This window comes from Salmo salar, chromosome 16 (genome assembly GCF_965601325.2).
Source record: "Salmo salar chromosome 16, fSalSal1, whole genome shotgun sequence".
Lineage (NCBI taxonomy): Eukaryota > Metazoa > Chordata > Actinopteri > Salmoniformes > Salmonidae > Salmo > Salmo salar.
Window position 1 is genome coordinate 77543301 of NC_138306.1, and position 26156 is coordinate 77569456.

The 26156-nt window shown below is 43.5% G+C and overlaps 1 protein-coding gene across 2 annotated transcripts in view; it reads right to left on the reverse strand.

Annotated features, from left to right (window-relative positions):
* Positions 1 to 840: 840 nt before the first annotated feature.
* LOC106574604 (serine/threonine-protein kinase 11-interacting protein) overlaps positions 841 to 26156 on the reverse strand; it is a 42766-nt gene continuing 17450 nt past the window's right edge. For both annotated transcript variants that reach the window (XM_014150583.3, XM_014150584.3), the window contains exons 20-26: positions 23878 to 23987; positions 23111 to 23208; positions 22205 to 22383; positions 12280 to 12364; positions 11129 to 11211; positions 7346 to 7572; positions 841 to 1977 (exon numbers count right to left, since the gene is read on the reverse strand). In XM_014150583.3, coding sequence (XP_014006058.2) covers positions 1837 to 1977; positions 7346 to 7572; positions 11129 to 11211; positions 12280 to 12364; positions 22205 to 22383; positions 23111 to 23208; positions 23878 to 23987 — 923 coding nt within the window. In that variant the 3' untranslated portion in view covers positions 841 to 1836. The remainder of the gene's footprint in view (positions 1978 to 7345; positions 7573 to 11128; positions 11212 to 12279; positions 12365 to 22204; positions 22384 to 23110; positions 23209 to 23877; positions 23988 to 26156) is intronic.

Here is a 26156-nt window from a genome sequence, read left to right on the forward strand (position 1 = left end):
CCACTCTCTCATCTCAGAACACCTGGTCATGAAAAGCCAACTGACATTGACTCTCGAGTTGTTGAACTGTTGCCCTCTCTATAGCCACCATTGTTATTATATGACCCTGCTGGTGATCTATGAACATTTGAATTTCTGGAATGAATGGCCACATATTACTCTTAACTCTCCACTCGGCCCAGCCAGAAGAGAACTGCCGTCCCCTTTGAGCATGGTTCCTCTCCAGGTTTCTTCCTAGGTTGCTGCCTTCTAGGGAGTTTTTCCTAGCCGTTGTGCTGCTTTCTCTTTGGAGATTTGGTCCTGATCAATCTCTCCCTGAAAGGAAATAATTTAACATCTAGAGGGTTTTAAAGTGCTTCCTTCTTTCCTTCCTTCCTTCCTTTCTTGTGAGCCCTGATATGACAGGAATGGATAGACAGACTATCAGTGTGATGGTTAAGCCTATAGTACACATGAATCTATTTCAAAGCTTCGTGTAACTTTTCAGAATTTGTATTCCTCCTATGAAAAATGGCACTTGGTGTGAAAATGTTCTCGTATTACACAAAATCTTAGGAATTGTCAAATGTTCCATTGAAAAACCACAAGGGTGTCTGATGGGGCAGAAAGTGATGATTATTGGTAGTAGTGTGGCCACGTGGATGACTGGAGGATTAGCGTGACGATGGGGAGGGGTGCATTGCTGCGGTTGTGGTTGACGTTGGGCTGACTGTGTGAGAACAATGAAAAACCCCTCTGGAACTACATGATTACAGAGGGAAAAGTAGCTATTGGAACTTTCTCACTGTGAAAATGAAAGAGTTGGACAAACATGTGGAAATACAGTGTCATAAGAGGATGTATTGTACCACAGCTATGCATTTTTATTTAAAGTATAAAAAGCTATAGTTTTTTATCATTGATTTGCTGACGGTAAATAAATGAAGTTACACACATCTGTTTGTTGTCCACTTCTACACATCTTTTCATTTGTCTACATCAAAAATAGTATTCACTTGACATTCGCAATATAGTTAAACTGCACTAGAGAGGTATTAGCATAAGACTATACATTTTAACAGACAGCCACAAACCAACTAACATCTCCCACTTTAAAACAGGTCAGTCAGAACCCTTCCATTTCACATTCCCTATCATGCGTATTCTGAACTTTTCTCAAGAATACAGAACACAGATACTGTCCCGGTTCATTGCCTTGGCTGCAACTCTTCACTTGGGTTGTCCTTTTCCTTTACATAATCACAGTGCATAGAGACATCAAAAGTCCCTGATTAAAAAGAAAAGAACTAAGAGGTGTCACGTCAGAGGTGTCTGGAGCGGAGCCTCACGGGACGGCTAGAGAGCCTTGTGCCGAGCGTGTGATGTCACAACTCACTGCTGCAGTCCCGGGACTTCTGATGAAGTCACAGTCCAATGAGCTTCAGAGGAATGGACTAACTTCCTTGATAACACACACACACACAAAATTACCCCCAACTCACATTTTTGCTTACCCCTTTCTCCCTCCTTATCCTGTCCTCACCCCCTGAAACACATGATTCCCCCTCACCCCTTTCACATATTCAAGGTGCATTAGAACGTAGCAGGACTGGCAACACCACAAGGCACTCTCCCTGGCTGGCTATACTGGCAGGGTTAGAAAATGGACGGGATTCAGATGAGGCGTTAACAGATCAGTGCTTTGTAAAAGTGACCAAACATGAGGAAATCATAGTTAGCTTAAACCAGGTAAACATACTGTCCTACTGAGGGACAAGTCTGACAGTGAAGACAGACAGACCCACACTCAAGCATGCGCACGCACACACACAGAGTTGGAAGGGTGGGTGTTTTCCCTCAGGCTGGTAGGGTGAGGTTGGTGATGGCAAGTTTGACTCCGAACATGTTCTCCCATTGTGTTCTGACCCAGACCAGCAGGCCCTGCATCAGCTCTGCACTGTCAGAGTGCAACGACCACGTCTTCTCCTCCTTCACTATCTGCACAGGAAACACATACAGACACTCATATGCTCAAATCAAACTTTATTTGCCACATGTGCCAAATACACGGTACAAAGTGTAGACTTTACCGTGAAATGCTTACTTACAAGCTCTTAACCAACAGTGCAGTTCAAGAAGAAGAAAATATTTACCAAGTAGACTAAAATAAAAAGGAATAATAAAAAGTAACACAATAAGAATAACGAGGCTATATACAGGGGGCACCGGTACCGAGTCAGTGTGCAGGGGTACAGGCTAGTTGAGGTAATCTGTACATGTAGGTGGGGGCGAAGTGACTATGCATAGGTAACAAACAAACAGCGAGTAGCGGCAGTGTACAAGGGGGGGTAAATGTAAATTGTCCGGTGGCGATTTTTATGAATTGTTCAGCAGTCTAATGGCTTGGGGGTAGAAGCTGTTGAGGAGCCTTTTGGTCCAAGACTTGGCGCTCCGGTACCGCTTGCCGTGCGGTAGCAGAGAAAACAGTCTATAACTTGGGTGACTGTAGCTCAGTTGGTAGAGCATGGTGTTTGCAATGCCAGGGTTGTGGGTTCGATTCCCACGGGGGGCCAGCACAGGAAAAAAATGTATGAAATGTATGAAATTGTATGAAATGTATGCATTCACTACTGTAAGTCGCTCTGGATAAGAGCGTCTGCTAAATGACTAAAAATGTAAATGTGACTGGAGTCTGACAATTTTCTGGGCTTTCCTCTGACACCGCCTATTATATATGTCCTGGATGGCAGGAAGCTTGGCCCCAGTGATGTTCTGGGCTGTTCGCACTACCCTCCGTAGCACCTTACGGTCAGATGCCGAGCAGTTGCCATACCAGGCGGTGATGCAACCAGTCAGGATGCTCTCAATGGTGCAGCTGTAGAACCTTTTGAGGATCTAGGGACCCATGCCAAATCTTTTCAGTCTCCTGAGGGGAAAAAGGTTGTGTCGTGCCCTCCTCAAGACTGTCTTGGTATGTTTGGACCATGATAGTTAATTGGTGATGTGGACACCAAGGAACTTGAAACTCTCGACCCACTCCACTACAGCCCCGTCGATGTTGATGGAGGCCTGTTCGGCCCGCCTTTTCCTGTAGTCCACAATCAGCTCCTTTGTCTTGCTCACATTGAGAGAGAGGTTGTTGTCCTGGCACCACACTGCCAGTTCTCTGACCTCCTCCCTATAGGCCGTCTCATCATTGTCGGTGATCAGGCCTAGCACTGTTGTGTCGTCAGCAAACATAATGATGGTGTTGGAGTCGTGTTTGGCCACGCAGTCGTGGGTGAACAGGGAATACAGGAGGGGAGTAAGTACACACCCCTGAGGGGCCCCAGTGTTAAGGATCAGCGTGGCTGACGTGCTGTTTTCCTACTCTTACCACCTGGGGGCAGCCTGTCAGGAAGTCCAGGATCCAGTTGCAGAGGGAGGTGTTTAGTCCCAGAGTCCTTAGCTTAGTAATGAGCTTCATGGGCACTATGGTGTTGAACGCTGAGCTGTAGTCAACGAACAGCACTCACATAGGTGTTCCTTTTGTCCAGGTGAGCCTTTTGTCCAGGTGAGAAAGGGAAGTGTGGAGTGCGATTGAGATTGCGTCATCTGTGGATCTGTTTGGGTGGTATGCGAATTGGAGTGGGTCTAGGGTGTCCGGGAGGATGCTGTTGATGTGAGCCATGACCAGCCTTTCAAAGCACTTCATGGCTACCGACGTGAGTGCCACGGGGCGGTAATCATTTAGGCAGGTTACCTTCGCTTCCTTGGGCACAGGGACTATGATGGTCTGCTTGAAACATGTATACGTATACACACACCTATATCATGTGGTTTGGTACACGGCAAAGAATGAGTTGCTGGCAATTTCAAACATTTTGGAAGTGATGGAACAATGCTTGAAAGTGTTGATTGTTTGAGGATAGATTCTGAATGATCTTTTGGACAGCATATAGATTATATTAGAAAAACAACTAACTATAAGCCTGGGTAACAATACAGAGTTTTTCTACTGTATCCATTAGTTTACTATGGTATTTCTATCTGCTGCTTCCTATCCTAGACTATAGTGACATCTTTCAAATCACAACAGAGACCTTACTTTGAGAATTCGATGCCATAATCTTTGCAGATTCATTCTTGTATGCCATAAGACATCATTGCACAATGTCTGAATCACTAAATGGACCGTCACTCCCAAACAGAAGACAACTGCATTGGAACCAATTTCTTTTTTAAATGGATCAACTTAAAACATGTTTTGTCGTGTTGTGTATATTTATTAAAAGGAACACCCAATTGACAAATCTTTTACCTATAGAAATCAGGACATTAAAATCACACATTGAATTTAAGAAAGCCCTTTTTCAAATGTTAAGATCAAACTGTTTTTTAACTAATAGAAACATCACCATGGGACGACATTTGTAAATATGTACACTACCGGTCGAAAGCACCTACTCATTCAAGGGTTTTTCTTTATTTTTACTATTTTCTACATTGTAGAATAATAGTGAAGACTCAAAACTATGAAATTACACATATGGAATCATGTAGTAACCAAAAAAAAGTGTTAAACAAATCTAAATATATTTTACATTTGAGTTTCTTTAACCTCTCTTGGGTATGTGGGACGTGACCGTCCCACCTGCGGGACACACTATTCAACAGCTAGTGAAATAGCAGGGCGCCAAATAAATAAAAATATAAAAAAATCTCAGAATTCAAATTTCTCAAACATACAACTATTATATGCCATTTTAAAAGATAAGATTCTCGTTAATCCAACCACATTGTCCGATTTCAAAAAGGCTTTACGGCAAAAGCATAGCAGTAGATTATGTTAGGACATCACCTTGACAAGAAAAACCACACAGCCATTTTCCAAGCAAGGAGAGGCATCACAAAAACCAGAAATACAGCTAAAATGAATCACTAACCTTTGATGATCTTCATCAGATGGCACTCATAGGACTTCATGTTACACAATACATGTATGTTCTGCTCGATAAAGTTCATATTTATATCCAAAAACCCCATTTTACATTGGCGTGTATAATGTTCAGAAATGTTTTGCCTCCCAAAATACTCATCATAAACGTTGATAAAATATTAAAACTGTTATTCAAAGAATTATAGATACACCTCTCCTTAATGCAACCGCTGTGTCAGATTTCAAAAAAACTTTACAGCGAAAGCACACTTTGCAATAATCTGAGTACAGCGTTCAGACACGAAACCAAACCCGCCATTTTGTGGAGTCAATAAAACTCAGTAATAATATTATAAATATTCACTTACCTTTGATGATCTTCATCAGAATGCACTCCCAGGAATCCCAGGTCCACAATAAATGTTTGTTTTGTTCGATAAAGTCCATAATTTATGTCCAAATACCTCCTTTTTGTTCGCGCATTCAGTCCACTACTCCAAATGCAGGAAGCGCACAGAAATATCACGACGAAAAGTCTAAAAAAGTTATATTACATTCATAGAAATGTCAAACGATGTATAGCATCAATCTTTAGGATGTTTTTAACATAAATCTTCAGTAATATTCCAACTGGACAATTCCAATGTCTTCAGAAAAGAAAAGGAACACAGCTCACACTCATGTGAGCGCGAACCTCTGAGCTCATGTCATTTCCTCACTCATCTGACTCCAGGCCCTCTCGTTCGCTCAATATTCACAGTAGAAGCATGAAACAACATTCTAAAGACTGTTGACATCTAGTGTGAGCCTTAGGAAGTGCAAAATGAACCCTAAGTCACTGTGAAGGCAATAGGCAATCACTTGAAAGAACTACAACCCTCAGATTTCCCACTTCCTGGTTGGATTTTTCTCAGGTTTTTGCCTGCCATATGAGTTCTGTTATACTCACAGACTTCATTCAAACAGTTTTAGAAACTTCAGAGTGTTTTCTGTCCAAATCTACTAATAATATGCATATCCTACCTTCTGAGCCTGAGTAGCAGGCAGTTTAATTTGGGCACGCCTTTCATCCGGACGTCAAAATCCTGCCCCCTACCCTAGAAAAGTTAAAGTAGCCACCCTTTGCGTGAATCAGGCCTTCATGGTCGATTCGCTACAAACAAACCACTACTAAAGGACACCAATAATAAGAAACACGAGCAATGGACATTAGACCGGTGGAAATCTTTCCTTCGGTCTGATGAGCCCAAATTTAAGATTTTTGGTTCCAACCGCCGTGTCTTTGTGAGACGCAGAGTAGGTGAACGGATGATCTCGGCATGTGTGGTTCCCACCGTGAAGCATGGAGGTGGTGGTGTGATGGTGCTTTGCAGGTGATACTGTTGGTGATTTTAGAATTCAAGGCACATTTAACCAGCATGGCTAGCACAGCGATACGCCATCTCATCTGGTTTGAGTTTAGTGGGACTATCATTTGTTTTTCAACAGGACAATGACCCAACACACCTCCAGGCTGTGTAAGGGCTATTTGACCAAGAAGGAGAGTGATGGAGATCTGCATCAGATGACCTGGCCTCCACAATCACCCAACAACCCAATTGAGATGGTGTGGATGAGTTGGACCGCAGAGCGAAGGAAAAGCAGCCAACAAGTGCTCAGCATATGTGGGAACTCATTCAAGACTGTTGGAAAAGCATTCCAGGTGAAGCTGGTTGAGAGAATGCCAAGAGTGTGCAAAGCTTTCATCAAGGCAGATCTCCATCACTAGCTACTTTGAAGAATCTCAAATATATTTTGATTTGTTTAACACTTTTTTTGGTCACTACATGATTCCATATGTGTTATTTCATAGTTTTGAAATACAATGTAGAAAATTGTAAAAATAAAGAAACCCTTGAATGAGTAGGTGTGTTCAAACTTTTGACTGGTACTGTACATATGACCTCAATTACCTGGACTAACCTGTACCCCCGCATATTGACACAGTACCGAAACCCCCTGTATATAGCCATGTTATTGTTATTTTATTGTGTTACACATTTTTTTTAAAATTTTTTTTAACTTTAGTTTATTTAGTAAATATTTTCTTAACTCTTATTTTTCTTATAACTGCCTTGTTGGTTAAGGGCTTGTAAGTAAGCATTTCACGGTTGGATTTGGCGCAAGTGACAAATAAAATTAGATTTCATTGTTGTTAGACAGTAGTAGCCACATTCTTCTTCTTACTAAGTATTGTTCGTTTGTTAGTCGTTTTCATCTGGACACTCTTGAAAACAAGATGGTGCATCTCAAGAGATTTCATCCTGAAAAATGTCTAATAAATATACAAGCGTGTGCCCAGCTTTGCTCATGATAGCATTTAGCTTATCCAGCTTACCCCTGAGAACTTGGAAGAAGCCCTTCCTAATCTAAGACCAATCACATGCCTCTTTCCTCCCTCAGTCTCACCTCATCGTAAAGCTTGATGTCCATTCTGCACGGGTCAGACGTACATAGATGGACAGAGCTGACACAGCTGATTGGCTGGGTCTCCTGAACAGTGACATGCCCACTGCAGGGTTCCCCATTCTCATTGGCTGACGGGTGGGGCAAGCTCTTGCTCCATTGGTGGTCTTCGTTGAGCAGGTACAGGGTTTCCCGGGTGGCCAGCACTGTCAGAGGGGTCACACTGTCTTCTGGCAGAGAGAACAAATACAACACACAGAAAATATGCATTTGGATAAATGTTTAAAACACCCCCCCTGTACAGATTATAATCATATACTTGCATCTAAATAGTTTGGCTTGTATTGTATTGTATTGATCTAACCGGGGGCCTTATGGCACGTCTCAAAGTGTTTTACCGTCTGGTTAACAGACACGGGGAGAGCCATATCAGTGGGACATCGGTACCGTGGTGAGATAAGACAAAGAGCTCTCATCTCCCTAGCACCCCCACCGGGAAACAGCTGCCTCTCTCTCCCCCTCTCCATCTCCTCCTCTCTGTGTTGACCTACTCCATTAAACCAGGAAGGAACTGTCCAGCTTTGATCAGTCGACAATCACCAGGGGTATAGGGTGATAAATAAGAGTCCTGCAACACTGGATCTGACTAGACTTTATTTTTTTATTTCACTAGGTAGGCCAGTTGAGAACAAGTTCTCATTTACAACTGCGACCTGGCCAAGATAAAGCAAAGCAGTGCGACAAAAACAACACCGAGTTACACATGGGATAAACAATCGTACAGTCAATAACACAATAGAAAAATCTGTATACAGTGTGTGCAAATGAAGTAAGGAGGTAAGGCAATAAATAGGCCAATAGTGGCGAAGTAATTACAATTTAGCAATTTACACGAGTGATATGTGCAGATGAGGATGTACAAGTAGAAATACTGGTGTGCAACTGAGCAGAAAAACAAAAACAAATAAGGGGATGAGGTAGGTAGTTTGATGGATGGGCTATTTACAGATGGGCTGTGTACAGCTGCAGCGATCAGTAAGCTGCTCTGACAGCTGACGCTTAAAGTTAGACTACATTGATCTCCTACAGGGAGAGAGAGTCATGTAACACTGGGTCTGACTAGACTAGTGATCTCCTACAGGGAGAGAGAGAGTCATGCAACACTGGGTCTGACTAGACTACAGTGATCTCCTACAGGGAGAGAGAGAGTCATGTAACACTGGGTCTGACTAGACTACAGTGATCTCCTACAGGGAGAGAGAGAGTCATGCAACACTGGGTCTGACTAGACTACAGTGATCTCCTACAGGGAGAGACAGTGGGAGGACTGGGTCTGACTAGACTACAGTGATCTCCCAGAAGGAGAGACAGTGGGAGGACTGGGTAGGGAGTGATATACGTAATAGTCCTCCCTCACTCCCCACATCAGTCCAATGAAGTCCAGGGATATAAAGTGGCTGGACTCAAATGGGTAGACACTTTCCTATTCTATTCCTCATCCTCCTGGTGTTTAAACCCAGTTTAAAACTAATCCTCCATCCTCCTGATGTTTTAACCCAGTTTAAAACTAATCCTCCATCCTCCTGATGTTTAAACCCAGTTTAAAACCCTTCTATTCCTCATCCTCCTGATGTTTAAACCCAGTTTAAAACAAATTCTCCATCCTCCTGATGTCCTCCTGATGTTTAAACCCAGTTTAAAACTCTTCAGCAGAGGCAGGTCAGTGCATGTTAGAATTACAGAAGTTAACATTCTTTTCACCTGCACAGCCCATAGCCTGCAGCCATGCTTGGCTACGGATGCAAAGTCTGCACCCACAGGCAGGGAGAGACACACAGATACACTCAATTACACAGAGAAACATTAACATTTACGCATTGCACGTACATACATAAATACACTTAACAAAAATATAAATGCATAAAGAATACAATTTCAATGACTTTACTGAGTTACAGTTCATATAAGGGAATCAGTCAATTGAAATAAATTCATTAGGCCCTAATCTATGGATTTCACATGACTGGGCAGGGGCGCAGCCATGTGTGGGCCAGGGAGGGCATAGGCCCACCCACTGGGGGCTTTATTACAGAAAGAAATACTCCTCAGTTTCATCAGCTGTCCGGGTGGCTGGTCTCAGACGATCCCCAGGTGAAGAAGCCAGATGTGGAGGTCCTGGGCTGGCGTGGTTACACGTGGTCTGTGGTTGTGAGACCGGTTGGACGTACTGCCAAATTCTCTAAAATGACGTTGGAGGCGGTTTATGGTACGAAAATTAACATTAAATTCTCCTGCAACAGCTCTGTTGGACATTCCTGCAGTCAGCATGCCAATTGCACGCTCCCTCAAAACATGAGTGATCTGTGGCATTGTGTTGTGTGACAAAACTGCACATTTTTAGAAGTGGCCTTTTATTGTCCCCACCACAAGTTGCACATGTGTAATGAGCATGCTACTTCTTAGGGCTAGGTGTCCCGCTAACGGGACAACTTCCAGTGAAACTGGAGGGCGCGCAATTCAAATAAATAATCATAAAAATTATGGATATTAAACATTTAGGTACATACAAGTGTCTTATATTGGTTAAACGCTTAAATTCTTGTTACTCTAACTGCACAGTCCGATTTACAGTAGCTATTACACCAAAAGCATGCCATGCGATTGTTTGAGGAAGGCGCCCCACATCAAAATGTGTTTCCACCGGCACAGGTTTCATAAATTCACAAATAGCGATTAAATATTCACTTACTTTTTGAAAATCTTCCTCTAATTTGTCATCCAAAGGGTCCCAGCTATAACATGTAGTGTCGTTTTGCTAGATAAAATCCTTCTTTATATCCCAAAAAGTCTGTTTAGTTGGTGCCACCGATTTGAGTAATCCACTCGTTCAACATGAAGAGAAAGGAATCCGAAAATCTCAAAATACGTTTCTATATACTCCTCAGATACCCTAAAATATAATCAAACTAATATTTCTTACGGAAAGAAGTATGTTCAATAGGATTTTAGCAGGTGCGTCTTGTCTTCATGGCGCCCGCAAACACGAATTTCCAAGACTGTGTCCCTGTACTAAAAAGGATATTTCTTATTCGTTTTGGAAGTTACAGGCCTGAAACCTTGAACATAGACTGCTGACACCACGTGGAAGCCATAGGAATTGCATCCTGGGAACTAGAATTGAGTATGTCCTTATACTTGCCATTGTAAGAGCATAGTCTATCAACAAAAACAATTCTGGTTGGTTTTTCTTTGTATTTTCTCCTACCATATCTATTGTGTTATATTCTCCTACATTATTTTAACAATTCTACAAACTTCGAAAGTGTTTTCTTTCCAATGGTACCAATTATATGCATATCCTGGCTTCAGGTCCTGAGCAACAGGCAGTTTACTTTGGGCATGTCATTCAGGCAGAAATTATGAAAAAAGGGGCTTAGCCCTAAGAAGTTTTAATTAATCAGCTTCTTCATATGCCACACCTATCAGGTAGATGAATTATCTTGGCAAATGATAAATGCTCACTAACAGGGATGTAAACACATTTGTGCACAAAATCTGAGAAATAAGCTTTTTGTGCATATGGAAAATGTCTGGGTTCTATTTTTCCATCTCATGAAACATGGGACCAACACTTTACATGTTGTGTTTATATTTTTGTTCAGTATACACACACACACACACACACACACACACACACACACACACACACACACACACACACACACACACACACACACACACACACACACACACACACACACACACACACACACACTTCTAATGTACCTTGGTGTAGAAAGGACAGGAGGTAGAAGAACTGTAGCTGGCCATCCTCCACATCAGTCTGCATGTCTTCACACACTAGGGGCCTGGGGAGACACAGAGGAAAGGCTTACATAAGAGACAACCAGGTTAATATTCACCACGTCACATACATCAGGCCCATACACCACATCAGACTCTGAATCTAAGTGCTTTTGAGACGGGGCAGATCTCAAAAGTGTGGAGATATGTCCATTTTTCCTGATTCTTATCTGTATCACAGACACATAAACACGACTTTGGTCTATGGTTTCAAAATGGCCGCCTGGGTGAGTTTGTTTTCGAAAGCGAGCAGACAGAGGTAATACTAATTCTGTGTAGTATTTTGTGGTTTCTAAGTCTGTTGTTGACTTTAAAGTGACCATGTGTTAACAGTTATTCCAACTATATCCACGATAGTGTGATTATAAAAGCTACACAGAAATGGTAGGAATGATAAACAATTAAAACAGTCCTTAGTCATACTACTGTCTTGTTCAAACAGTGAGTCTGTTCCCTGAGTAGCTGTGGTTTTCAGCTACACAAAAAAAAAGAAGGGCCGTATAATAACTAACTGAGCCATGAATTATCTCAGTGAATGTACAGTGTGTTCAATCATTACAACAGAAACAAGGGAAAGGTGGATGGTAAATCCATATACTAAAAATGGTTTCCTTTCCAATCTGCTAGTCCTCACTTTCCAGTCCTTTCAGCTGATACAAGAAAAGGGGAGGAAGCCACTTCACGGAAGCCTCTAAGGACCAAGATCATAGGGGAGGAAGCCACTTCACAGTATTGGGATGAAGCCCCTAAGGACATGGCACTGCAGGATCAGCTTTCTAGTTAAAAGGTAATGCATCGTTAGCGCTTTCTTAGCATCTTGAGGCCAACACATGTAAGACATTAGTATGTGGTTTAGCCACTAATTTAGAGCCCAATTTTCAACAATGTGGAGGTTTAGTAACACCAGACAGAAGTTACCACAGCCTTGTCAGTGTCACAGTGGGGGTAAGAGACAGATGGGCCTATGGCTTGGCTCAATACCATCGAGTGGAGATGGTCAGCATATGAGAACATATCCAGGACACATGCAAGTTATTCATGGCAATTATAACATAAATCTGAGCAGTTCGTACCAGAGATGATGCTGTGGGTTGAGCCTGGTGGTGGAGATAGACTTAAGCTTGCTGTCCGACTTGGTAGCCAACTCACGCACCACTCCTGAGGGAGAGATAGAGTGGAGGAAGGGAAAAAAGAATAGGAGATACGAATTAAGTTTAGTGATGCGTCCCTATCAATTGTTCGCTCAACTCTATTTAAAGTGATACTTTGGGATTTTAGCAATGAAGTCAGATGAACTTGTGGATACCATTTTTATGTCTCTGCGTGCATTTTGAACGAAGTTGCTAACTAGCCCTAGTGCAATTGCTAACTAGTGTTAGCACAATGACTGGAAGAAGCATGCTAGCAGATTTCCATAGACTTCCAGTCATTGCGCTAACGTTAGTTAGCATATGCTTGTGAAACTACCTCTAACTTCCTTCATACCGGACACAGATACATAAAAATGGTATAGACAAGTTCATCTGACTCTGGAGAAGTAGATAAAGGGCTTCATTGCCAAAAATCCGAAGTATCCCTTTAAATAGAGTTAATTCATGTTTTATGGTGTTTCCATGCAGTGTATTGGAACATCAGCACAATTAATTTCAATGAACCGTGATGATAAATATGTTGAATGATTGATTGAAAGTAAAATCAGAGCTTACACAGACAGAAGACCTCACTTTGAAGTCTACACTGTATGTAACTGCATGTAACCTACTGGAAATCACACAGGACACGGGCTGGGTTTACACCTGCGGCCCAATTCTGATCTTTTTTTCCATTAATTGGTCTTTTGACCAATCAGATGATCTGATGTGATTGGTCAAAAGAACAATTGTGCAGCCGTCTTCATCGACCTGGCAAAGGCTTTCGACTCTGTCAATCACTGTATTCTTATCGGCAGACTCAACGGCCTTGGTTTCTCTAATGACAGCCTCGCCTGGCTCACAAACTACTTCTCAGATATACTTCAACGTGTCAAATCGGAGGGCCTGTTGTCTGGACCTATGGCAGTCTCTATGGGGGTTAAAAAAACACGAGCTGGCGCACACCCAGAATAAGTTTGTGTGGAGGTGCTGACTAACGGCGAATAAACTATAAACTATCAAAATAAAGAAAGTCGCACACTCCATGTATAATCTCCCAGCAATTAAATGAGTATTTACCAATATTTCGGCATCATGAGTTTCTTTATTTTGATAGTTTATAGACTCTATGCGGGTGCCATAAGGTTCAACTCTCGGGCCGACTCTTTTCTCTGTATATATATCAATGATGTCGCTCTTGCTGCAGGTGATTCTTTGATCCACCTCTACGCAGACGACACCATTCTCTGTACTTCTGGCCCTTCTTTGGACATTGTTAACTAACCTACAAACGAGCTTCAACGCCATACAACACTCCTTCCGTGGCCTTCAACTGCTCTTAAATGCTAGTAAAACGAAATGCATGCTCTTCAACCAATCGCTGCCTGCACCCGCCTGCCCGACTAGCATCACTACTCTGGACGGTTCTCACATAGAATATGTGGAAACTATAAATACCTAGGTGTCTGGCTAGACTGTCAACTCTCCTTCCAGACTCACATTAAGCATCTCCAGTCCAAAGTTAAATCTAGAACTGGCTTCCTATTTCGCAACAAAGCCTCCTTCACTCATGCTGCCAAACATACCCTCGTAAAACTGACTATCCTACCGATCATTGACTTCGGCGATGTCATTTACAAAATAGCCTCCAACACTCTACTCAGCAAACTGGATGCAGTCTATCACAGTGCCATCCATTTTGTCACCAAAACCCATATACTACCCACCACTGTGACCTGTATGCTTTCGTTGGCTGGTCCTCGCTACATATTCGTTGCCAAACCCGCTGGCTCCAGGTCATCTATAAGTCTTTGCTAGGTAAAGCTCTGCCTTATCTCAGCTAACAGGTCACCATAGCAACACCCACCCTTACACATGCTCCAGCAGGTATATTTCACTGGTCATCCTCAAAGCCAACACCTACTTTGGCCACCTTTCCTTCCAGTTCTCTGCTGCCAATGACTGGAACAAATTGCAAAAATTCGAACGTTTTAGGTAGCCTTCCACAAGCTTCCCACAATAAGTTGGGTGAATTTTGGCCCATTCCTCCTGACAGAGCTGGTGTAACTGAGTCAGGTTTGTAGGCCTCCTTGCTCGCACACACCTTTTCAGTTCTGCCCACAAATTTTCTATGGGATTGAGGTCAGGGCTTTGTGATAGCCACTCCAAAACCTTGACTTTGTTGTCCTTAAGCCATTTTCCCAGAACTTTAGAAGTATGCTTGGGGTCATTGTCCATTTGGAAGACCCATTTTCAACCAAGCTTTAACTTCCTGACTGATGTCTTGAGATCCTCATGTCCTCATATCTATTTTGTGAAGTGTATCAGCCCCTCCTGCAGCAAAGCACCCCCACAAAATGATGCTGCCAACCCCGTGCTTCACGGTTGGGAAGGTGTTCTTCGGCTTGCAAGCTTCCCCCTTTTTCCTCCAAACATAATGATGGTCATCAGACCAAAGGACATTTCTCCAAAAAGTACGATCTTTGTCCCCATGTGCAGTTGCAAACCGTAGTCTGGCTTTTTATGGCGGTTTTGGAGCAGTGGCTTCTTCCTTGCTGAGCGGCCTTTCAGGTTATTTCGAAATAGGACTCGTTTTACTGTGGATATAGATACTTTTGTACCGGTTTCCTCCAGCATCTTCACAAGGTCCTTTGCTGTTGTTCTGGGATTGATTTGCACTTTTCGCACCAAAGTACGTTCATCTCTAGGAGACAGAACGCGTCTCCATCCTGAGCGGTATGACGGCAGCGTGGTACCATGGTGTTTATACTTGTGTACTATTGTTTGTACAGATGAACGTGGTACCTTCAGGCGTTTGGAAATTGCTCCCAAGGATGAACCAGACTTGCAGAGGTCTATAATTTTTTTGGGCTAATTTCTTTTGATTTTCCCATGATGTCAAGCAAAGAGGCACTGAGTTTGAATATAGGCCTTGAAATACATCCACAGGTACACCGCCCATTGACTCAAATGATGTCAATTAGCCTATCAGAAGCTTCTAAAGCCATGACATCATTTTCTGGAATTTTCCAAGCTGTTTAAAAGGCACAGTCAACTTGTGTATGTAAACTTCTGACTCACTGGAATTGTGATACAGTGAATTATACGTGAAATAATCTGTCTGTAAACAATTGTTGTAAAAATTACTTGTGCCATGCACAAAGTAGATGACCTATTCGACTTGCCAAAACTATAGTTTTTTAACAAGAAATTTGTGGAGTGATTGAAAAACGGGTTTTAATGACTCCAACCTAAGCGTATCCAAACCTCCGATTTCAACTGTATCTCCCTCACTAACTTTAAGCGTCAGCTGTCAGAGCAGCTTACCGATCGCTGCAGCTGTACACAGCCCATCTGTAAACAGCCCATCCAACCAACTACAATTCGGGTTGCAAAGGGAGGGTATCTTACCAAAATTCTTTGAAATTTTCCAGTATCTTTCAAGGATTTTATGAACTCTATCACAATACATCTAGTGGTCCTTTTGGGTAGTTGAGATGACAGGTGTCTAATAGTCACTGGCCCTCTGTGTGGCCTCATCACATGTAAAATATATCAACTCATTTAATATGATTTTCACAAAAATAATTGAATGACAAATCTATAAAACATTATCTAAAATATAACCATAAACTTAGTGAATACCATTGTTTAATATGAGGATTTCAGCATGAAATATATTTAATTATAATTTTTTTACACACTTATTTGACTATGTATTTGTTGCCAATGTCTCAGCGTCAAACTGGTGGCAGCTGTGAAAAAAGTCAGTTGTTGGAAGAGTTGTAGAGTTAACTGAAAATAATGACATTGTTGATTAGATACTTTTTTCATTAATTAGGCTAATTTCTCTTGAATCATATGGTCTATCTACTAGAAAAAGTTTTTTTGTATAAAAAAAAAATATATATATATATATATATATATTTATATACACACACACACACAAAAAAACTGTTTCTAGTAGATAGACCATATGATTCAAGCGAAATGTAAACATGTACATACATGTAAACATATATATATATATAAATAAATGACTTGTTACCGGAATCTTCAGTAATTTTGTTAATTTAACAGAATCTATGGCAATCTATCGTAACCTTGGTAATTTATACTTGAATAAATGTTTAGGTGTTAACTATATATAACTATACTGCTCAAAAAAATAAAGGGAACACTAAGATAACACATCCTAGATCTGAATGAATGAAATAATCTTATTAAAGACTTTTTCTTTACATAGTTGAATGTGCTGACAACAAAAATCACACAAAAATAATCAATGGAAATCCAATTTATCAACCCATGGAGGTCTGGATTTGGAGTCACACTCAAAATTAAAGTGGAAAACCACACTACAGGCTGATCCAACTTTGATGTAATGTCCTTAAAACAAGTCAAAATGAGGCTCAGTAGTGTGTGTGGCCTCCACGTGTCTGTATGACCTCCCTACAACGCCTGGGCATGCTCCTGATGAGGTGGCGGATGGTCTCCTGAGGGATCTCCTCCCAGACCTGGACTAAAGCATCCGCCAACTCCTGGACAGTCTGTGGTGCAACGTGGCGTTGGTGGATGGAGCGAGACATGATGTCCCAGATGTGCTCAATTGGATTCAGGTCTGGGGAACGGGCGGGCCAGTCCATAGCATCAATGCCTTCCTCTTGCAGGAACTGCTGACACACTCCAGCCACATGAGGTCTAGCATTGTCTTGCATTAGGAGGAACCCAGGGCCAACCGCACCAGCATATGGTCTCACAAGGGGTCTGAGGATCTCATCTCGGTACCTAATGGCAGTCAGGCTACCTCTGGCGAGCACATGGAGGGCTGTGCGGACCCCCAAAGAAATGCCACCCCACACCATGACTGACCCACCGCCAAACCGGTCATGCTGGAGGATGTTGCAGGCAGCAGAACGTTCTCCACGGCGTCTCCAGACTCTGTCACGTCTGTCACGTGCTCAGTGTGAACCTGCTTTCATCTGTGAAGAGCACAGGGCGCCAGTGGCGAATTTGACAATCTTGGTGTTCTCTGGCAAATGCCAAACGTCCTGCACGGTGTTGGGCTGTAAGCACAACCCCCACCTGTGGACGTCGGGCCCTCATACCACCCTCATGGAGTCTGTTTCTGACCGTTTGAGCAGACACATGCACATTTGTGGCCTGCTGGAGGTCATTTTGCAGGGCTCTGGCAGTGCTCCTCCTGCTCCTCCTTGCACAAAGGCGGAGGTAGCGGTCCTGCTGCTGGGTTGTTGCCCTCCTACGGCCTCCTCCACGTCTCCTGATGTACTGGCCTGTCTCCTGGTAGCGCCTCCATGCTCTGGACACTACGCTGACAGACACAGCAAACCTTCTTGCCACAGCTCGCATTGATGTGCCATCCTGGATGAGCTGCACTACCTGAGCCTCTTGTGTGGGTTGTAGACTCCGTCTCATGCTACCACTAGAGTGAAAGCACCGCCAGCATTCAAAAGTGACCAAAACATCAGCCAGGAAGCATAAGAACTGAGAAGTGGTCTGTGGTCACCACCTGCCAAACCACTCCTTTATTGGGGGTGTCTTGCTAATTGCCTATAATTTCCACCTGTTGTCTATTCCATTTACACAACAGCATGTGACATTTATTGTCAATCAGTGTTGCTTCCAAAGTGGACAGTTTGATTTCACAGAAGTGTGATTGACTTGGAGTTACATTGTGTTGTTTAAGTGTTCCCTTTATTTTTTTGAGCAGTGTATATATATATATATATATATATATATCATTTTTTAAACATTTATTCAAGTATAAATTACCAAGGTTACGATAGATTGCCATAGATTCTGTTAAATTAACAAAATTACTGAAGATTCCGGTAACTTTGGTAAGCTACCGGTAGCTTTGCAGTCCAAGGGACAATAGACAAAGCTAATGTTAGACTATTACAGTCTGTGGTGGGTTAGGACTAGAAAGCTGACAGGTCTCTGATTTCAGATCTAGAATTACATCTCCATGGAAGCAGGTAAAAAAAAACAGGTTGAAATAGGTACAGGAGTACAATGTGGTAGGTCACATTCACAGCGACAAAATACTTCCCTGTGGGGTGGTAACAATAGGGGAACACAGGGCCACAGGCAAATGCCAAGGTTAAATAGGTGAACTTGAAAGGGAAGTTGAGTTTAAAAGGGAGACACACTGAAAAGAGTGAAACAACAAATATGAAGAAAAACAGAGTAGGAACACCCTGCCCCTATCAATTTCCAAGTTCAACAACAACAGGGACGAGAAATAAAGACATTGCGTGGCACCAGTGGCCTATTCTGGCTCCCAATGCCTGTATAAGATTCAACCTCAACTCTTTTGCCATTGTTTCTTTCCCTTTCTTCCCGGAGGAAACTGATCTGCCACACTAACGTTCCAGACCAGGAGGAACATCTAAAGTGAAGCCTACGGGACGAAGCATGGTGTTGGATTAAAAGGGCAACCATTAAAGGGACGGTATTGTTGTCCCACTTTGAGCTCCCCTTTAACCGCTTATCGTCTGGTGGGTTCTAGTGAACCAATAGGAGACCACACACATACCTCTCTATTCAGGACATTATTCAAGATGTAGCAATGCAGAGATTTAGCCTCTAAACTCAATAACACTAAATTCCTTTTGGAGCAGAGGACAAGGTGGAGCTTGCAGGACAGGGCAAGGTGGGACAGGACAGGGCGAGGTGGGACAGGACAGGGCAAGGTGGGACAGGACAGGGCAAGGTGGGACAGGACAAGGTAGGGCCTATTTTGTTTTATTATCCCAGAGAATAACGTCCTGTGAGCAACACCTACTTCTGCCATCTTTAAGCTGCGCGTGCAGGAGTCAAGAACGTCGCCCTTTTAGTCTAAACATACCCTTGTGCTTTCTCCCGACGGTGTACACGGAGTGCAGAAAACATTAGGAACACCTGCTCTTTCCATGTCATAGACTGACCAGGTGAATCCAGGAGAAAGTTATGATCCCTTACTGATGTCACTTGTTAACTCCACTTCAAATTAGTGTAGATGAAGGGGAGGAGACAGGTTAAAGCAGCCTTGAGTCATGGATTGTGTATGTGTGCCATTCAGAGGGTGAATGGGCAAGACAAAAGATTGAAGAGTCTTTGAACAGGGTATGGTAGTAGGTGCCTTGCGGACCGGTTTGAGTGTGTCAAGAACTGCAACGCTGCTGGGTTTTTCACGCTCAACGGACATCCAGCCAACTTGACACAACTCTGGGAAGCACTGAAGTCAACATGGCCCAGCATCCCTGTGGAACGCTTTCGACACCTTGTAGAGTCCATGCCCCGATGAATTGAGGCTGTTCAGAGGGCAAAAAGAGGTGCAACTCAATATGAGGAAGGTGTTCCTAATGCTTTGTACACTCAGTGCATGTATGTGTTGCGTGATTTAGTGGACCACCGTCACCATGACCAGAGGATAAACAGGTACAGGGCTCGGTCGCTGTAAAAGGAGAGCAGATCTGTGTCGGCGTCTGGGATCTGTCCTGGCGAATAACGTTACTCTCCCTCCTGCCGGTTCAATCACAAGACCCTCTCCGCTAGGTTAACCACTTCCAACCTTCCCAAATACCCTTGCTTATTTTCACAAGGAATAGATGAACCCTTAGCGTCCTTCCGGGCGAAACCGAACACTCTCGGCCCTGTTGGAACAGCGGACCACGGGGAAGGGAGGGCACGGGAGTGGGAGCAGTACGGCCGGGATACGCCGAATCTGAGTGGATTTCCAAGGAAAACAGGGCAGAGTTTAGCCCAGGTCTAAGACAGTGGGAAGTGACACTGTGTTGGTATTGCAAAGGTATCTGATAGGGTTAAACTTGAGAAATGACATCTGCTTCTATCATCTCCTTACAAGAGAGGACGCTGAGTTTACGATGCAGTTAAAGGGACTCTTCACCCAAATTACAAATATTACTCAAGATGCTGATTGCCGTTGTTGATAAGTAAACAAATCATAAAATGTTGATTGTGTTGCCTGGTATCAATAGATTAGGTCCGTTTGTAATTTGGGAGCACTACCCCTTAACTTGATAGTTAGTGAAGGAGACAGGAACAGTTTTCCGTTACCTTTCAGGAATCTAGTGTCTGGATCCAACCCGCACAACCAAACCAAAACACTCCTTCCATTACCATTTACGAGCATCGCAAACCTCACCAAACTACTTACCAGACAGTCCTCTAACCATACAGAGCACATATTTTTACCCACTGTAGGTCTGTACCGGGCAATAAGGGCATTTCAATTAGCAAAAGCCGAGACATTGTTCAGACAAGTCTTTGATTGACATGGTGACCTGTACTGACTCCTCCGGAATATCAAGTTAAGACTTGTCCAGCCTTCTTCCTCATTTCAATAAAACATTTTCAAACCCAGTGAGCAGTGGACTGATCTGTCCCTATTAGCTTCTTCTCCTTGGGGTAGTAAAACCACATCCTAGTTTCCTCCCAGTCCCAGACCCTTTCCTTCTCCATGTCTGTAGCCCTCACCACCGACAAGCCAGGCGTGACCACATCTGTTCTGGGAATGCCAGCCCCGTCTGAAAACTGCTTTTGTTATAGTAAAGGTATCCTTTGGTTCTTTCCCTGAGACAAATATTGTAATAGTTGTTATGGGGGCAATATCAGAGCTCTGGACCGAGTTTTCAGGCATATAATAAATAGTTCTAGTTTCCTCAAGGGGAGGAAGAGCGGGGCAGACTAGGAGTGAAGGCCGGAGAGGAAGGATGGTGCCAAAGCCTCATACCAACGAGTGGAGCACTGAGAAGGCACCTAGTTATTTAGCCCCCCCCTCTGCCAACTGGACAGGACCAGCCATGTTGTCTGTCTGTAGCACATACCTCAGAACCAGGCCTACAACCAGGCTCACCTCCCCTGTTCCTCCTCCTCCTTCCTCAGGAACACAAAAAGAACAGAGGATATTTTAAGAAGTATAGGAGATGATCCAACTGGCAGGCTATAGCAGAGCCCTGTTACAGCCTCTCTCTATGGGGCCGTTCAGCTTTGCAATACAGAGTCCAAGCCCAGAATTGGACTGGCTAGCCGGCTATGTGGTCCCGGTGACTGAAAAGCTGGACCCGTCCTCAGTCGTTGAGAGGAAGGAGAAAAATAATCTTTGACGAATCCAGAAAAGGACATAACCTCAGAAACAATTATTCCAACAGGCCTCACAGTACAAGAAACATAGACTCACTTTGACAATATGACCCCTTTTGAGGCCAGAAATGAATCTTCGATTCTGGACCCTCATTTTCAGAGGCAGAGGGAATTCCAAATAAAAATCTGAGGACATCTGGACCGTACCAGATTAGCTAAAGAGTTGATCTGGAAAACAGTCAAATAATGACGTGATCTGAGTGATTATTGATACAACTGAATGAAAACATGGAGTCCCCACAGATAAGACAGCACAGACTCAGGTCCACAGAGCCTTAGCTGAAGACCGTTTGGCCATGGTGCTTCCCCTTGCTACCAAAGGGACTCCATTAAAAGAGTGCTCTAGTGAAGTTGTGAAGAGAAGTTGTGAGTCAGAGAGGGGAGTGTTGATCTAATAAAACTCAGCTTTCCTCTCTCTCTGCTTCTGGTCTTGCCTTGCTGACAGGCTAGGCAGGGTGTAGTCACTGTGAGCAGAGGAGCATGTGATTAACATACTGAGAGGGATGAGAAAGAGAGATAGAGAGAGGGACAGAGAGAAAGAGAAAAGGCGAGACGGATAGAGAGAGAGCAAGAGAGGGACATATTGTCCTAAGAACGAGTACGCTCCACTCTCATATCCCCAGGAGGAAGGCCCTTAATTCATGGTGTGTGTGTGTGTGTGTGGTGTGTGTGTGTGTGTGTGTGTGTGTCAGCGTCTTGCCTGTGAAGAGGCTGAAGAAGCGTTTGCAACGCACGCTGTCCCGTACTAGCAGGGTGTAGGCCACAGGCCCGTCCTCAAACTCCATGTGGATACTCTGGGAGCCCAGTCCCACCTCCAGGTAACTCAGCTCTGTGATTCCACGGCTGTCCCTCTTCTGCAGCCAATCACACGGCTGCCCTCTGCCAGGAAGAGAACAATGAAGACAGGAAAGTGTGAAAGAAACATAATTATTATTTTACTTGCATGTATCCCGCCTATTAACTTTGTTTCCTTGAGTCTACTCACGTTAACCTTTTAAGGTGTATATGTTTTTGTTTGAGCACTGTTTGTTTGTGCAATTTGTCAGACAGCCACAGACAACCAAGTCACAGATTGCACCTTTAAAAAGTAGCGAAAGGTCATCATAAAAATATCACACTGTTGCGCAACCAAACGTGGCCGTTACACAACTTCCAGGGCGTGCTAAGGATAGTGGGGGTGTGGCCTTCTGGGGTCAGAATCCCAGTAACTTTATAGGGACCGTCGCAGCATGAGACTCAGGCCTGTCCAACACCGTACTACCCACACTCCTGGGAGGAAGCGGAGGCAAGCCAACATGCTTTTGATGAGGACAAAAAAAGAAGCCATTGATACAGGGCTTACAAAGTCATTGATATAGTGTTCGCACCACAAAGACCAGGGCTGTAATGGGTTTGAAGATGTGGCCCAGAAAGTCTGTTAGTATTGGGATGTGGTGGGTTACATAAAGCTGTGGTGATCCTATTGTGTTGGTCTGCTCCCTACCACACCTTCAATCCAGGCACAACCATTTCTAGGACCACAGAATGGGTACTTGAATGTTTATTTTTATTCCAGCCTTCTCTTGTGTGATGCTCTTCAGTGTGATAGGTCAGGTGGTTAACTTACTCCATGTCGGATGTCACTTCCAGGAAGTAGATGCGTTGGTCAGACACCACCAGGAACGAGGGGAACTCCACCGGATCACCAAACTTCACGGTCGACACCTACAACAAAGATAAGGTGTACACGTTAAAGATTCCACAACACTCAACTGCTGCAAATAACTTTGACTGAGGAAAATGATGGCTGCATTCAGAGCTCTTCTTAAACATACTGTATAAGAACAGATCAGTTCCTGTTTAAAAAAAACACCTAAAGAGTAAGGTCTAGCAACAAAGTCACATCAATCTTCAATGAATACTGTGTAGGCCCAAAAATAAAAGTTGAGCTATTGAAAGAGAAAGAGAGCCAGAGGGGAGAGAAGCATGTGTGACAAGATAAATAAACATCAGATGAATGAGCATGTTATGAGATGGATCTCCTGCTGGGGTTGCTTGTGTCCTCTTGGCTCCCTCTCCTCGTCCAGGTGTCCCTGAGCAGTAAACCAATACCCCTCCGCTCCACAGGGCTCCCAGCATGCATTCCACATGGAGGAGCTCATCCAAGGTCATGGTGTGGTGGGTGGGGGTGGCGAGATGGAGAGAGAGATGGGGTGCAGGACAGCGAGAGAACAGCTGGGGGTACAAACGCAGCCAGGAGCAGATCACAAGAGCTGGAGTCGACCGGTTTTGGCTGGGTTAGCAGTTCACGGAACTTCTGAGCAGAACTGCTGTGACCGGATTCAGCCACGTCACTGAACTGTTAACCGTTGTCAGAACATTGGTTCTGCTAACCTTGAGAAAGGAGTGGAGCTCCTCTTCCTCTTCAAACACCTCCACATCTAGGAAGAGCTTCAGCCGATGGTCCACCGCCTCATAGTCCTCTGAGAGAAGGTCCAACTGGCCTACAGCCACACAGGTCAGAATAGTGTTAGGGTAACATTTATAACCAACACACAGACAGCAGTTAGCTTATCATAACCAACACACAGGGACAGCAGTTAACTTAACATAACCAACACAGAGACAGCAGTTAGCTTAACATAACCAACACACAGGGACAGCAGTTAGCTTATCATAACCAACACACAGGGACAGCAGTTAGCTTAGCTTAACCAACACACAGGGACAGCAGTTAGCTTATCATAACCAACACACAGGGACAGCAGTTAGCTTAACCAACACACAGGGACAGCAGTTAGCTTAGCTTAACCAACACACAGGGACAGCAGTTAGCTTATCATAACCAACACACAGGGACAGCAGTTAGCTTATCATAACCAACACACAGGGACAGCAGTTAGCTTAACCAACACACAGGGACAGCAGTTAGCTTAGCTTAACCAACACACAGAGACAGCAGTTAGCTTAACATAACCAACACACAGGGACAGCAGTTAGCTTAACCAACACACAGGGACAGCAGTTAGCTTATCATAACCAACACACAGGGACAGCAGTTAGCTTAACATAACCAACACACAGGGACAGCAGTTAGCTTAACATAACCAACACACAGGGACAGCAGTTAGCTTAACATAACCAACACACAGGGACAGCAGTTAGCTTAACATAACCAACACACAGGGACAGCAGTTAGCTTAACCAACACACAGGGACAACAGTTAGCTTATCATAAACAACACACAGACAGCAGTTAGGTTAGCATAACCACCACAGACAGGGACAGCTGTTAGGTTAGCATAACCAACACACAGGGACAGCTGTTAGGTTAGCATAACCAACACACAGGGCCAGAAATTAGCTAAGCATAACCAACACAGACACAGTACTAGATTACAAACAGTACAGTTAGTATGCAACAGCTAACAGACCCAATAACATTTTGGCTATGTAGTCTCCCTACTTCCCCTTTTAAACAAATATATTTTCCAGTTAATACCTTGGCAGATCACACTAAAAACTGATAAAAGGGATGGGTGTCTCATAATTTAACATATAGATTTAACCCTCCCTCCCTCCCACTAAATCTAAACTGTCTCTAAAACTGTAGAAACAGAGCATTATGCTGTCGCTGTGTAGTAAATCTAATTTGGCATAGGGCTGCTGGTCCATTTAGTGCAAGGTGACACATCAACCCCAGAGACAATAGATAGTCAATAGTCCAGTTTTCTGGCAGTTAGTTACTATGTGGCCATCATTCACTTGGCCTCTCTGAATCTGGTCCAATGCTACATATATCACTGAGTGGAAGTGTCTATAGCTAAAGTAAGAGTATTCAAATGTTGCATTTACACTTGTCTTTCCGCTCTGTTCATCTCAACGTATGCGTCTAACATTCCCTTTTTGAAGTGCGATATTCAGATCAATGTGTCCCAAATACATGGAAATCAGATCAGAGTTATTTTTCATCTATATGTAGTAAACTGGTGTTAGACTAAAGGACTTGTTCAACAAAAGAGATGCGTCTTCATCCTCTCAGAAGTTGTCTGAAATCAGCGTCAGCTCAGCGGCTGATGAAGTGCTTTGGGATGGGTCTCTGCAGCGGCGTGTGGTTTTTAAACACGAAGGATTCCATGTTGTCAGTCATTCAGCATCTCTGGCTGCTACAGTTTACCACAGAGGGAAATATAAAGGTCTACGATACTGTGTATATACAGTATTTATACCCCCTTCTAAGATCACTCTTTCTCCGTCTCCCCATTCCATTGTCTTCTCTGTGGAGGCTAAATCATTCCTTCCTCTCCCATCAGTTCTAATAGTAACGGTCTAACTAAACCGTATGAGACCTTACTGTAAGACTCACAGACAGAGACCCAGGGGGCCAGGCTGGGAGACTGTCACATCAAATAACCTCCTGTGGATTGTTGTGTTATAATCGTTCTTGCAAAATCAAAATCTGCATTTCCTCCTCGTCTCCTATCACTAGGGCCCTGTGTTTTGGACTATCATGTCACATGACCTGGATTTGAACCTTTTTCCAGAAATGTGAATTACACCAAAAATGAAAGCAATTATCTGAGGATGGTGCTGGACCGACTGACATAAAAACAAAAAAAGGGGCCATTTGATGAAAAATCTTTAAATAAAAGGTTCAAATCCAGGTCATGTCA